This window comes from Osmerus mordax, chromosome 3 (assembly GCF_038355195.1).
Source record: "Osmerus mordax isolate fOsmMor3 chromosome 3, fOsmMor3.pri, whole genome shotgun sequence".
In the NCBI taxonomy this organism is placed as follows: domain Eukaryota; kingdom Metazoa; phylum Chordata; class Actinopteri; order Osmeriformes; family Osmeridae; genus Osmerus; species Osmerus mordax.
In genome coordinates this window covers 17,026,986-17,042,502 of record NC_090052.1, presented here as the reverse complement: position 1 = coordinate 17,042,502, position 15,517 = coordinate 17,026,986, and the positions used below count along the sequence as shown (strand labels likewise).

Below are 15,517 nucleotides of genomic sequence, written 5' to 3'. Positions count from 1 at the left end.
AGGTGCACCGGTGCTCATACCTTCTGCCTTACACTTAGTAACTGCCATTTGCATCTCGACTAGCATCTGCAGTACTATCTTGCCATATCCCCATACATTTACTCATCCCCATTTACATTTACATTTAGTCATTTAGCAGACGCTCTTATCCAGAGCGACTTACAGTAAGTACAGGGACATTCCCCCCGAAGCAAGTAGGGTGAAGTGCCTTGCCCAAGGACACAACATCAACTGACACGGCCGGGAATCGAACTGGCAACCTTCAGATTACTAGCCCGACTCCCTCACCGCTCAGCCATCTGACTCCCCCCTCCCTATTTACACATCCTTATCCTAGCCCTCCCCTGCCCTCCCTCCCTTCCCCTGCCCACCCTCCCTCCCTTCCCCTGCCCACCCTGCCTCCCTTCCCCTGCCCTCCCTCCCTTCCCCTGCCCACCCTCCCTCCCTTCCCCTGCCCACCCTCCCTCCCTTCCCCTGCCCTGCCCTCCCCTCACCAGTCTTGTCTCTGCTCCTGTGGGTTGTCCAGCAGGACTCTGACGATGTACAGGCAACAGCTCAGCACTTTCAGAGAGAAGTTGAACATGCGCACCCTCAGACCTGCAACAGAGGGCACCAGCACATGCAGTCAACAAATCCGCACGACTTAGACCATCAACACGGACACAACATCACAGGAAACAGACCCAAGCAGAGGACACGGAGCGAGTGGGTCACAGACTCACGACGGAACCCATCAAAGCACAGGAACACAGGGCACATTGAACAACCACTCCCACGGAGAAAAAGAAAAAAGGAAGTAGCACAACTGGTCGACCACTAAATGGCACAACTCATAAGACACAACCCGGTTCCCCAAACACAGACAACTCACTGGATCTTTGGTTTTTGATGAAGAACAGCTTGAGACGCTCCTTGAACGTGTTTTCGTTCACATAGAACTCGACCTGCACCCTAAGAGCGGGGTGGAGAGAGGGATGGATAAACAGGAGTGTCAGGGACGTGCGAGGTGACTTGGGGAAACAGAGGAGTGAGGGAGGAGTGCCAGAGATGTGTGGCGAGATAGACGGTCGTGGAGCGAGTCAATAATGTCAGAAGAGAGAGAGAGGATGAGAAAGAGAGATATAGACAGAGCATCATTAAAGACACCGCGGGGAGGGAGAGGATAATAATGAGTTTATGAACGTCAGTAAGTTGGCAAGTAAGGCACAGTGCAGTTTTATTCGACTAATAGGTTTTTAGAGGAAATGATGATCCTGCCTTTCTTCCCTGCTTGCCATGTCACAGACAGCGGCAGTCGGCCTCGTTATCGCTCCTGATTAAATATAGAGCAACAAATTACTTCCCTCTGATGTTCTGCCGAACATGAGAGTCCATAATTACTGCTCTTTCTCCCCTTCCAGTCCCCACTGGGTGAGGAAAGGCCTACACACTTTTGCACACCTGCATGTGGCATTAAATATATTATACACACATGTAAGAGCACTCCCAAGGATGCCACACACACACACACAGTCTGCTACATACACACTCAAACACACACAGTCTCAAGATGTCACATTTCCTGGTAGACCTTCTCAGGAGAGATTACTCCCACCTGTCCTTTCATCCTATGGGCCCTGCTGGCACGCAGAGGGAACTGGGTGACTCAGACACTGGTTGAGACCGCGGCAATGATTTCTGGTGGTCTCTGTGCCACACGCACACACACGCAAAAGGCCACCATCTAATCTTCCAGCCGGTGGGGGATCTTCAAAGGCTTCTAACGCTGCTGAAAACTAGGAACCCCCTCATGGTCAGTCAGACGCGCACTCCAAGCAACACCTGGGGAAACTTTCGCTTTGTGTTGCCATGGTGACGGAGCATCCCTCTTCTTCTCCCTCTCTCACACGTGAGCAGACGAGCAAACACACACTTGAGAGTGTGAAGTCGTTGTAACCAGCAACTGCATTCAAACTTGATAATACTGTGTAGCTCCTTTGACTTGGAGCACTGTGGGTTTGCAGTTTGTGCTTGGTCTGGACATGCAGGGCTCTAGGCACTCTGCGCCCAAAATGTGTACGGGTGCGATTACATTTTTTCCTAGGTCGCACCGGTACACCTAACCTCCTCGCATCCGCTGTCTCTCCACAAACGAAGCGTTTGTTATCATAAGACGGAACTGACACTCTTGGTTGGATCATATCGTGGTCTAAACCAATCAGAGACAGAGATGGGGCGGGTCTTTTCCTCTGATTGGCTGTGGTCCAGATATTCCTGTAGCTACGTGCTGTGTGATTGAAATTACGACCTGAGCACCAGAGTCAGTTTAGCAGACCTGGGCATTGTATGGCCCGCGGGCCATAACCGGTCACAGGCTGTCTCAATCCGGCCCGCGTGTGGTAAATCAAAAATTTAAAATAAATAAATGTGTTGAGCGGTACTAAATATTTAGTCCTGAAAGACTACAGTGATCAGGCGATTTACATATGTGCACTTGCGCAACCTCACCGACGGGAGAGTTAGCTGTTGGTTAGCCCTCGAAAATGAAAAACTTTGCCACTGATTAACTTTTAACATAGACTAACTTTTAGACATGGACTTTTAAGTATTTGTTTACTGAGGTCAAAGTGAAAGCTGTGAAGAAGAAAAAACTAACGCGGACATAATAAGAACTTGACTGATTCAGTGGGCGCGGGCTGATGGTTTGCTAGTTGAACTGCAGACCCTGATCATTACCTGTCAGCTGTCCTTCGCATATCCACCTCAGACATTCAGACAGATTTCGATGCACTTGTTCAAGCCCATTGGATTTCTCTCACAGAACAAAATGAACTGAAAAAACGTATTGCTTTTTGTATAAAGTTGATCAATTCCACATCTTTAACATACTGCAAAACAACTTTTCAGTGTTTGTGAAGATTAACTGGTTACAAATAAAATGAAACACTGTTGTTGTTGTTTATACTGTTTATTACTTCTAAAATCTTTCCTATTTGACCTACACCAAAATCTCAAATATTTATATAAATATTTACAGAATATCCTTAATCTTCTGATAACCAGTAGCAGCTAATCAAAATATATACTTTACTGCTTTTTGTTGATCAATTCCACATCTTTAACATACTGCAAAACAACTTTCAGTGTTTGTGAAGATTAACTGGTTACAAATAAAATGAAACACTGTTGTTGTTTATACTGTTTATTACTTCTATAATCTTTCCTATTTGACCTACACCAAAATCTAAAATATTTATATAAATATTTACAGAATATCCTTATTCTTCTGATAACCAGTAGCAGCTAATCAAAATATATACTTTACTGCTTTTTACAATGGGAGAAAATGAATAGTGAGCAAATTGATGAGGCCCTCCAACACATTTCAGGTTTCTCATGTGGCCCCTTGTAAAAATGAATTGCGGACCCCTGAGTTACGAAGCTGGGTCATGGAGCTAATTCATGGAGCTAGGATTTTGATGCTAGGGAGAGTGTGGCAAGATGATTTAGCCAAGGCCATAGGGCAAGAAGGCCAAATTACATGTGTTGGCCATCTGAAAGGCATGGGACAGCAAGGTGGGACCCGCTATAAGACTTTGAGCCATGAAATGTTAGGTCTCAGTTCAGGGAAGCACTTTTAAACAGTAGCACTTTCTATTTTGAAATGTTTTATTTTGCTTAAAATGTTTTAGTTTGGTAGCTCATTGAAGCACTTAAAAGATTTTTTTTATATATATATATATATACAGTATGATTGTGCTTCAAATAAAAAATATATTTACCTACACTTTATTCTTGTTTAAGATCATTTACATAATATATATGAATGTATATGGAGCGTGATAAAAAGGTGACCTTGAAATTGTGGCGACGCAAGGAAAAATTTGGGTGCACCTAAATTTTGTGCTGGTGCACCTAAATAAAAAAGTTAGGCGCACCAGTGCAACCAAGGCAACAAGTTAGTCTGGAGCCCTGACATGGGTACTCTACAACACCGGATCACTGAAAGGAAGGGTGGATGGTTGCACACTCTGAAATTAAAAGATGATCTCCAATCTAATTTAAGGAAAAAGAAAATCTTGACACTCTTACTACCAGGGTGGGACGTAAGCCTGGTAGGGGATGTACTTCATTTACTGTACACAAATCCATTCCTAGTCCTTGTAAATCCTAAAAGAAGCTACCACAACTTTCTAAACGTGCACAATACTCTCTTCCCCTCCTGGTGTTCCCTTCTGAGAGGCAGCTTTTCCAATTACAGTAAGCAATAGAAGAGGACAATTAAACTGAAGCCGCAGCCCAATAAAGATGGGGGAACTGTGGGACAGAATCTATGATGTGTTATCCAAAGGAGAGAGAGAGATAAGACACAGGGAATTAAATCTAAACAAAAACACCAACAAAAAAGAAAACAGTGAGGCAATAATTCTTTAGAAAAGGCCTGCAAAGCAGCCCTTTGGAATTTGAAGCAGGACTTGATAATTGCCCAGGATAATTGCTTTGGTAGATTAAATCGCTTAAATGATCTGAAACTGGAAAATGGTTGTCTATAGCATTTCAACCTCTTAATGCAGTGTGATGTTGCTTTCAATGTCCCCTGACATGCTCACAAAAAACATTATACCAATACAAAACTATCTTCAAATTGAATTAACATAAGTGTAACAGTTAAATTACTTAAAAGGCCACAGGTGTAATATTAAAATGACAACTGACAGTTTAAAATGTCCTCAGTATTCCATTGTATCACCGCATTTACACACTGACCGTGGAGGAAAAAATCAAATAGAGGCTCAACAAGGGCTTCTCAATGGTCCACCATGTTGTGTTTGACGAAGGTTTGTCCATTTCAAATAATCTTCCAAAGTACACCCATTTTGCGTTGAAATTAAATGTATATACCGTGGCAGAACATGTTGATGTCAGTACACAACAACAGCTGATCCCAGATGTTTAAACATTTTATTTTGTAGTAAGGGCAAAAAACTATTGAGGCATGGTGGATGCAAAGCAAGATATGCAAAATAAGGCTCATGGGAGCTCATTTGCATGTACCTTCATGGCAGAGAAAGAGAGAAAGAGATAAAGAGAGAAAGAGAAAGAGAGAGACATGGGAGAGAAGGTGAGAGATACAAAGGGAAAGGCTAATAGAGGGAGAAAGAGAGTGCAAAAAAACCCTGCTCTCCTGCTGATTCCTGTTTGTCTGTGCTCTATAATGACACAGCACTGGCACACTAATGGCAGAGAGGAGGAGTCGAGGGGCAGAGCTCTGACCATCACCATCCCTGCTGACTCACCATTACCTCAAAAGTTGTTCAAAAGAGGCAAAAAAAAAACGCTAAATTACTTGGGAGAATACCGATGTCCACTTAAACAGTTAATTGGCAAATGTACCTTCAAGGTGGCTTTTTTTCTAAGGATGATACACAGCACAGGAAGCTGAGGGGGAAAACACCTTTAAAAAGAGAAGGTTTGTATTGAGCCGTTAAAAGACTATTTCAAAATGATTTTGTATGATGAACACATTGGAATACTTTAACTGACAGAATTCCTTTTATATAAAGATGACAAACCTTATGACAATGGAGGCAAATATTCAACATTGGATGATGGAAGACGAATACAGAACATGACAGCAGTAATGGGAGAAAAACTGTCAAAGATGACATGAAACACAGGAGAGGGACGGCAGGGCAAAGCAACAATGGCAAATACACAGCCTCCAAATGAGAGGAGGGGAATTCAATGGGGCTACAGGAAGCAAATAAATTGCACACCTCCACGAGGCCTGCTTCACAGATTGAGAGGCGAGGTGTCCTCTGCTTACACCGAAAGAAGAGAGTCACAGTGGCAGCTCGACCCTGACCCACATACACGCCGTGTAGACCGAGCCAAGAAAGCACGGGGAGAAAACTTCAGGACGTGAAAACAAAACTGGGACGTACAGGAATACATTACATTTAGTCATTTAGCAGACGCTCTTATCCAGAGCGACTTACAGTAAGTACAGGAACATTCCCCCGAGGCAAGTAGGGTGAAGTGCCTTGCCCAAGGACACAACGTCATTTGGCACGGCCGGGAATCGAACTGGCAACCTTCAGATTACTAGCCCGATTCCCTAACCGCTCAGCCACCTGACTTGAATAAACGGTCGAAAGATGCGTCTGTCTCAAGTGCTAATGGGGGAAATTATCATTAGCCATCATTATTTCACTCTGTATCTCTCTCCCTCTTTCTCTCTCTCTCCGTCACAAACGCACGTTCACACACGGGCTGTGCAAGGGTCGAGAAGGAGAAGAAGCCTCCATTGTGCATGGTGACGGATGAGAGTGCGTATCCCCGTCTGAGGCAGCCGCGCTCACCCGTCCTCTGCCCCCGCGTTCACACCGCCCCGCAGACTAAATGAAAGTCGTCTTTCACTAGGACGGTGCAAGCCACAGTGACAGTAAGTAAGTGTGCTCAATCGCTTTTTAACTCAAACCCATTTCCTCACTAGGTGCGAGTCTTTGCAGACTAAGTAACGCCATACATCATCGGTTTAACTGTCATCTATTCATCCTCTCTTCATCCCTCCATCTAAGTGAGACCAATGTATCCTCCCTTATTATATCTGTCCTCCTTTTGTCTTTCGCAGGTAGCGCGGCACACAGTACACTGTACAAAGCATCTGCACTCTCGTTTGATAGAAGTCTTCTGGAGACACAGGGATAGATCTTCTTACTTAGCAGGCTTACTCACTAGGCCCTGATGCATTGCACCCTAAACAGTGTTTAGTTCGAGCCCTCATTTCACCTCGCTCGAACACACCATGAGAGAGGGACGATTAACCGTGTAGATGCTGAGCTAAACACATAAACATAAAAGATTTACAAAGTCTTTTAAAGTCTGTTCCAAATACCATATTGAATTACCCCTGCAGGGGACATAATTGCCAATGTAAATGACTGATATCAGGCATGGATTCCTCTCACGGCCCTTTCTTCGGTACCTGCAAGGCTGCTCGGAGCAGAAGACAATTCCTGCTGCTTATTAAGTTAACATGATTTGGGACTCGGGGAGATAGGATCAGTGTGTTGGTGATGCCTCCATAGCGGCTGATGTTACTGGAGCATCCAGCGCCGACTGACCCCCAGGCTAGCCCAGAAAACCACTGCCAAATAGCATCCACCATTCGATGGGTTCTTCTCAGGGGTGTCATGGCTGGCTTGGTCCCTCCTGGAAGCTGCCTCTGGCCAAGTCTTTAATGCCTGAGAAAAAGCCCAGGGCATGATGGGTAGGCCAAAGATGATCTGGAGGGATGGTTTGCCACTGAGCTCTACTGTACCTCACAGGTGCTTTTGGCATGAGCTTTCATCAATGAGACCTGGCTGGTCTTTAAAGCCACTGCATGTGATGTTTGGTGAGTGACTGAAGAACAACACACTTTGGGATACTAAAGGGATGCTTTACAGAGGGCTCTACGCTGACCGAGAAGGGGACAGGTTATATCAGCATGTCTATAATGTGGCACACATTATACACAGACAATCCTGTGAGGACAACGTTAGTGGAAATGTAAAGTAGGTAAGAGGGACAAAACAGAACACAATATTTTGTTTCCCAGTAATCCCTTAAGATGTTCGAAGAATCTCCATTTGCCCTCTCTGCAGGTCTGACTCTCCCACTAATTTATTGCGTGATGGCCTGCCCACCATGTCCAGATCTGCCACTAACCTTCTCTAAATTGACAATAATTTGGTGCTTTCTTTAATTAAAACCAGGGAAAGCGGGCAGTCTTCTATTTGTCAGTGCCCTCTAATGTTCCACTCCTGGGCAGGGGCTTCATTGTAATCTGTGCCAATCAGAACATCTCTACCCAATGAATTCCTATTAAGACCTGAGCGTTTTTAGGACGGATAACATTACATTAAACCACAGAGAGCTGGGTGACATGCTTGCTGTGACGACCTGCCAGATGTTATCAGACCAATGTGATTAGCTTTCATTTGCTCTGTGGTCATCATCCAGAATTGAAGCAAATCAGGGACCATATCTGATATCAACACCCTCCCACCAACCAGATCAGGATGGAGAGCTTTAAGGCCACACATTCGGACGAAAGGCTTGGCAACTCTATTTACTCTGTGACAAGCTTATCACCAGCCCTCGTAAGTTCTGGCTGGCCATGTTTAGTCATCTGCCATTCCCAGAGTAACACAAGAGCCTTTGCCAGTGCTTGATTAGCGCCAGTGTAGACGGTGTTTCATCAAGACTTATACAGTGCATACTGCTCTTTGCTTGCAAATGAACTACAGTAAAGAAGAAGATCCTGCCACTGCGATATCGTATGTTTATGCACGCTACATCTAAACACCTGGAGACGCCCTTCAAAGACTCCTCAAGCGCCTCTTTTATGTTTGCGAGCTACTGCTTTCACGGTGACACATAATATGGGCTGATAACACAGATAACATGAGTGGTAGAGGAGTCCCTTGGAAGGAGAAATGAGCACAGTATATGTTGGGTGTGAAGAGGTACTCCAGTAATCGGAAACAAACAACAAACAGAGAGCAGACGAGGAGGAACATTATAGGGCTGCATGTGTGGAGAAGGGAAGAGAAGAGGAGGGAGGGAGGAGGGGAGGGGAGGGAGGGAAGAAAGGGAGGGAGATGAGTGGTCCATAGGGAGGAAGAGGAAGGGATTACTGGGCTCAGCAATGTGTTTTTTTTTCCTGCACAAGATGTGTATAAGGGATATACATTACGGACATGGGAACGATGTGTGTGGTTTTACGTGTGTGTGCATTTGGGGGTGTAAAGGATTCTGTCTTGGGATTCATAGAGAGACTAAGCCAGTCCAATGCAGGACACAGAATGACTCAGGTTGTCACCATTAATTGTCCCACTCTCTTCGGCACCGCTCCATGTTATACGTGTTAATATTCTCTTGCCAGTGAGATCAACACTGTGACCCATCACAGAATGTTCACCCTGCACCCCCACCTCTGCTCTACCCTTTCACGCTGCCACACACACACACACACACACACACACACACACACACCCACACACTGGTACACACATACTCCACTCCTCCACACCAGTCTCACCATGCAGTTTTGTCACATTGCTTGCATTAAAATCCCAGTCTGATATGAGAAGAGTGGCACTTAGTTCTCTGTTCATGTCATTACAGCAGAGGAAGTGTGTGTATATGCCAGACCAAGAGGGATCCAAAGTGAACAAGCCATGAGTGTCATGCAACTCAATGCCCACTAGAACCTGTGAAGTGAGAACCATCAAGTCGTCTCTCTCACTTAAGCCGACATTTCCCGGGGAACACATTCGATATGGAGCAGTGTTCTCTGGGAGTAGTTGGAGTGCATTGGCTGCAGTCTGTAACCTGGGCTCTCAACCAGACAATGAGGACAGTCACAATGTTTACAGCTTCGGTTGTCCCCAAAAAACGCCTACTTGCTTTCTGACACATTCAATCCTTGCAGACACTTGGATACGGAATTTCGGTTAGCCATCACCTCAGCCTCCCGCTCAAATACTCAGACACCCACACAGTATGACTTTCTCTTCAGTGGTAACAGTGACCTACTGTAAACAACCAGCCTCTCATACCACCTATAACCAGATTTTACAGATCTGGATGAGGTTACAATGTCCTTTCTCTCTGTAATATCAGTCCCTGGGCCATTATTGAAACTTGAATGAAGGCCACTGGTGAGAGGGAAGAGGTCCAGACACAGTATTGTGGGGCCTTCAGGAGGACAAGGCGAGTGATGAAGATGTAAGAGAGATCTGTATCTGTGAGACATGTAATATAAATGTAATATCAAATCATCAGTCCTTGAGCGTTCCAGGATAGATATTGTTTCAGTAATATTATACCCGTTATTGACAGGGCAAAAGTTGTGTAAGCCTCTGTGTTAGTCTCTTTCATTGTATAACGTGGCTTAAACGGCCACTTTCTCAAACCCTTTCAAAAGCAAGGGTTGCCAATTATCTGATTCAAAACACCCACTCAAGACCACAAGAAAGTGTTCTGGTCCTCATTTCTAACCTGGCAACCAGGGGGGGCAAGTGTGGAATGGAGGTTCCATTTTCCATTAATCTCTATAATGAAATAGCCAGACCAAGTGTTGCACATCCTTATGTAATATATATGCATGTGGAAAAGGGTGCCAAGTATATTGTGCTTGAAATGGGAAGCATGCACAGGTTAATTGACAGTTGGGGGGGATACCTATAAATTGCCCGGGCATATTGTGAAATTGTCTGACCTGTGTAAATGTCTTTGATTATGTCAGGGACATATATATATATATATATCTATATATATATATATCTATTATGTCAAATATATGAATAATTACATGGAAGCTTTTACTGTAAAGATCAAAAACCATGGTGGTTGCCTGATAATAAAATTGATTTATGCTCCAAATGCCTGTTTTATATCACGCGCACACACACCGCAATTTATTTTTCCTTCTCATGTCTGCATTATATCAGTAGTAGTCTTACATAATTATACCATGAAAACTAATCACTGAACCTTTTATATTTAATAATCTGCATTTGATTTTACAACGCAGACATTTCTTACGTATGTGATGATCTGAAAATAAAAGAGCACTGAATTATCAATGTTCAAAACGACGGTGTCTATTGCTTCTTTTAGGAAGTTCCTTACCTGTCGTCTGCCTGCCAGTCACCGAGCAACAGGTCTCGGAACCGGTACCGTGGCGGTAGCGGGAGTACCTCCTTCTCGAGCTCAACCATTGTCCACGCTTCAGCCCCGAACCCACCGGCGAAAGGTATCAAAACTGGAAACGCAAACGGAGACGCCTCGATTTGAGGATATTCTCCAAACCAACCACTCTATTGTTACATAAAATTATTTTGGTCTACGAAATACAAATCATGGCATTCCAAATTAAGTTGTTTTGTTGCTGTCACTGCTACTTTTCTACAACAGCAACAGGTCGAAGATGCTCTGCGGTGAAGCGTAGGTACTTTTGGCGTGACAGCTTGAGAGCAACTGGTTGTCTCATGAAAAATCCCCTGGTTCCTACAGACGCGCTCTACCACTTCTGACCGGTTGGACACGCATCTTTACAATATGATACTTATGTCAAAAACCACATACCTTTAATCTATGACATTCTCTTACATTTCACATGGTTTACGTGCAAAATCTCCATTAATTCTGCTCACGCTTGATTCTTAATGTTCACAGGGTAAATAAATTAGTTGACACATTTTCTCAGAATTTATGTTAATCCATTTAGTGGCATCAAATTTCATTTTGGTAAAAAAAATCTGAGCTTAATAATTATGTATGAGGCAACATCCCAGTTTTATTTGCAGCACTCCGATAAAGAAACCTCTGCGCTTTAATTTCCCAGACACGATTCCGCCACGCAATATTTTCAAGGCAACAGTGCGACACAGATATAGGCAATAAGCACGTTCGTTTACACCATTCAAACAATGGTAACTCAACCATCAATGCAAAATACTGATTACATCAATTTAGTAAGCGTCGGCTGTTTGTCTGATGAACTTTATTACATTTAATAGCCAATTGTGAAGCAGCCCCATACAAAAACAGTTTACCATATTTGAATTATTCAATTGACAATTGTTTTTTTTATCAAACTGTATACAAATCAATGTATTGAGCATAGTTGAAAGGTTGCCTGCATTATTGGGTCTACTCTGTTTAACTTGCTAGTCTAATAAAGTCCAAAACATTATATTTTTTACATATTTCAATGTACAAATGACAATACCATTTAACAGAATTATTTATTTGTCAAAATCACAATGCAAAAATTAGCAATACAACTTTGTTCAACTGTTTCTTCCAAGTTGTGGGTTTGTATAAATATGCTTTGTTCTCCTGGGTTATTATGACAGCGGCAAGTCATAATACTAGGCATCATCATGTGTTCATGACAGTAATGCTTGGAAACAGACACAGGAAATTGTGATGCTAAAAAGCCTCCCCCAGAGGACTGCTTTGAGTCTCTGCCTTCTGCATGCAAATCAGACAGAACCATTTACATCTGGGCCAATGTCCTTTCTTCTTCTTCTAGGAAACATCTCCAGCGTGTCAAACAAGCAGAGAATGTAATCAATTCATTGAGTAATTTTTCCACAGATTGTCTATTTTGCCCTCTAGTGGCTCAATATCACAAGCACATAAACTCAATCTGTCCATGAGTCCACTAAAACATCCCAACAAAACAGAACAGAACCTTCACTGGTTCATTACCTCTGGCAAAGAGTGATTACAAACCTCTAGAAACCTTCATAAATAAGCAACAAAACAGCATGGCATTTACAGAGGAAAGGCCGCTGGTCTGTAGCCATGGTAACAACAAAAAGTGCCTGAATAAATGAGGAGACAGTTCCTGGATTTCAACATTCATCCGGTCTCACATTACCATACTCCCAAGTCTACAGTCAAGACCACTGGTTCACAGGGTCTGACTACTGTCAGCTAAAATGAGATGTCTGGTGCACAGCATGCAGCACTCTGTTTGGAGAACTCCAATGATTTAGCATAGCCAATGGATGAAAATCCAAACAAACACGAAATAAAATGTGACTGCCAAGTAAGCGGGCTGCAAGACCACCAACCTAAGAGACCTATGCTCATATGTAGACAAGAGTGTAAAAAAAAAAAAATTCTGTCGGAATGTGTTTTTCCAAAAGGCATTTTCCCATAAAATCCCACAGGTCTCTGTAGGGGACAGTTCCAAAGTTTCTAATTAGCGATTCAATCCAGTGTGATGTTGACTGATGCTAAAGCGTCAACTGCCCAAGTGGGATACTGGGCACTGTTGGGGTACATCCTCTTCATGAAGGCTCGCACAAATTCAGGGAACTGACCCTCCACAATACTCTGTCTCACTGACCGCATAAGAGTGAGCTGGGTAGGAAATAAACAATGAGATTATCAACAATCGATTCCAATAATTAACATTCTTCCAGTGCACTAAATTATGAATGAAATTAAGACTTTTGCCTTGTCTACTGTACCTGGTAGACAATGTTGTGGATGGTGATGTGATGCATAGCTGCAGGGTCACTCTTGAACAGGGCATGCAGGTAGGCCCGGGTGTGTCTGACAAGATCGAAGGACAAGTAAACACCAAGTACACTTACATTTCTATTTCCTTTTTTGTTCCCAGCCAGATTCAAGACTTATAACCAGTTGTCAAAAAACATTAGGAAGATAACACAAATCAGGGAAATCCATCTTGCAATTAAAAACAGTAAGATAAGAACTGCACTGCAAACTCAAGCAGGTAGTGTCACATGTTTTTTAGGCACACATCTATCACTGACCCCATCCCCTGTGACATGATTACCAGATCCATGTTATTTCTTTAACCCTCGCACATTAGAGAACAATATTTTGGGCTATAGACTCTCTATAAACTTTTTCCCCTAAATGTGGTACTCTCATGGCTTGGCTGTCAGTCTGGAGTTCAGTAGAAAAGCACACGAATGGGCAATCCCATCATCTTTCTTCAGAAGAGGTACCAGTGAATAGCAATTTGTGTGCATTTGACAAGTAACAAAAGCACAATTTAATAGACTAGAAATGTCACTGCAACAGCAAGCAGGCCTGCAGACTTGTGAAATTCTAATTATTCTCATTTGTGAAAAACCTAGGTTTAGTTTCCAAATGATGAGCTTTCCAAGAGAAGCAAACAAATTTCTATACTTTAACTTGAATATAGTTTGGTAAAGCATGAAGCGTGGTTAGACCTTTTACCTCTTACAGGTGGGACACTGGCAGTCTGGGTCAATGGGCTGGAAGTCTTTTGAAAACTGCTTATGTTTGATCTGGAGAGATCCCCATGGCACCAGGGCTGATCCGAACCTCTGAGACAAGAGTAACAACATAAGGATAATCCGATAGACAGCCTGGCATATATGCTCCGTAAATTATCAATATTGCTGACAAAATCAGATGAGTACTTACTGCAGTACGGGTAGGGAACACGCAGTCAAACATGTCACAGCCCAGAGCGACACATACCACCAGGTCCACAGCATAGCTGGAACATTCATAACAGTCACACATAACCTCCTGTATATTTGATACCGTTTTTTGACAGATAAACATGCAGAAATACAAAGAGATGGTAGCAGCCGTACCCAACACCCATTAGGTAGCGAGGCTTCTCGCGGGGCAGGTGATCGGTGCTGAGTGTAACCATCCTCCAGAAGTCATCTTTCTCTTCACCTCCACTCAGACCACCAATGGCAAAGCCGGGCACGTCTCGTTTGGTCATTTCTACGAAGGTGTCAGAGATACTTGGGTATTTTAAATGTATGTTTAAGAAAAAGTCTGTGCATGTTTAAGAAAGGCATCAAGTCCTACCATCTAAACAGGCCCTTCGCAGCCCTGGGTTCAACCCTCCCTGAATAATGGCAAACAAATTCTGCTTGTCTGGATTTTTATTAGCGGCTATGCAGCGGTCAAGCCAGCGAATCGACCTCTTCATAGCCTCCTCTACCCGGGGTCCGGTAACTGTACTGCTGACCACATCGTCCAACTGCATCATGATGTCAGAGCCTGGAAAACACATACGTTTTCAAACGTGAACTAGTCCTAAAGTATATGGATGTACAACTGTTCTGTGTCATGTTTACCTAGACTATTCTGAATACTGATGGACTGTTCAGGACTCAACAGGATCTCCTTGCCGTCATAAGGGGATCTGAACTTGACCCCTTTCTCGGTAACTTCTGAAAGTTCAACAAGAGACACCATCTGGAACCCTCCACTGTCCTGTGAGGAAATAATACATTGAGTCCAGAATGGGTGGAGTGGATGGAAAGATGCATTGAATTTTAAAATGGATTTGTTCGAAATAACAATACTCACTGTCAAAAGGTTTCTCTTCCAGTTCATGAAGCCATGCAGGCCATTTGCCTTCTCAATCAGTTCAGGACCCTGAGGAATAAAATAAAGGAAAACAGTTATGGGGCACTAGCTATCATGCACACCAGACCTGAACAGCTCTCTGTCTAGCGAGCTGATGATACATTATTATGTAAATACAAATCCTGGAGGAGTGAGCACGTATTAAAAATTATCCTTATAAAACATTCAGATATGTAACATCACCTACCGGCCTCATACCTAAGTGGTATGTGTTGCCAAGACAAATTTGACATCCAAGTCCCTCCAACTGATCCACCGTGATTCCCTTCAATGTACCTTGAGTTCCTACCGGCATGAAAACGGGGGTGCTGACCGTACAGTGTGGAAGTGTAAGATCACAAGCTCTCGCTTTGGTTACCGGGCATTCAGCAACAATTCGCAAAGCTAAAGGAGAAACAGTGGAAACAACTTTCTTAACAGACATACCAGTTTCAGATTCTTTCAGCACATTCGCAGCCATGTTGTTGTATGAGCACGTGAACAAATGGCAACTGTTGTATGATTGACACTTCAGTTGATCACTAACAGCCAATAACGAGACGGTATAGAGAGAGAGGCAGTGTGATTGACCAATGAT

At 43.4% G+C, this 15,517-nt stretch overlaps 2 protein-coding genes across 3 annotated transcripts in view; both read right to left on the bottom strand.

Annotated features, from left to right (window-relative positions):
- The window catches only part of kcnt2b (potassium sodium-activated channel subfamily T member 2b), a 28,064-nt gene extending 17,313 nt beyond the window's left edge, over window positions 1-10,751 (bottom strand). Inside the window, 3 exon segments of the mRNA XM_067232564.1 lie at window positions 495-597; window positions 872-951; window positions 10,663-10,751. Coding sequence (XP_067088665.1) covers window positions 495-597; window positions 872-951; window positions 10,663-10,751 — 272 coding nt within the window.
- Window positions 10,752-11,329: 578 nt separating this feature from the next.
- qtrt1 (queuine tRNA-ribosyltransferase 1) lies at window positions 11,330-15,400 on the bottom strand. Of its 2 annotated transcripts, XM_067233143.1 has the most exons (10): window positions 15,367-15,394; window positions 15,128-15,225; window positions 14,881-14,949; window positions 14,646-14,784; window positions 14,374-14,568; window positions 14,148-14,286; window positions 13,972-14,047; window positions 13,762-13,871; window positions 13,020-13,104; window positions 11,330-12,909 (listed from the first exon to the last, which is right to left on the bottom strand). In XM_067233143.1, exons 2-10 carry the CDS (start codon window positions 15,134-15,136, stop codon window positions 12,757-12,759), a joined length of 975 nt encoding a protein of 324 aa, XP_067089244.1. In that variant the 5' UTR covers window positions 15,137-15,225; window positions 15,367-15,394; the 3' UTR covers window positions 11,330-12,756. The 2 variants fall into 2 exon arrangements, with proteins under 2 accessions (XP_067089244.1, XP_067089243.1); XM_067233142.1 differs by having other exon boundaries at window positions 15,128-15,400.
- Window positions 15,401-15,517: the final 117 nt, after the last annotated feature.

Coding starts and splice junctions, on each gene's coding strand:
- qtrt1 (XM_067233142.1), bottom strand. CDS start 15,400: ATGGCTGCGAATGTGCTGAAAGAATCTGAAACTGGTATGTCTGTTAAG. Junction 13,105..13,761: donor CAGTGTCCCACCTGTAAGAG/GTAAAAGGTCTA, acceptor CGATCTTGTCAG/ACACACCCGGGCCTACCTGC. Junction 12,910..13,019: donor TCCACAACATTGTCTACCAG/GTACAGTAGACA, acceptor TTTCCTACCCAG/CTCACTCTTATGCGGTCAGT.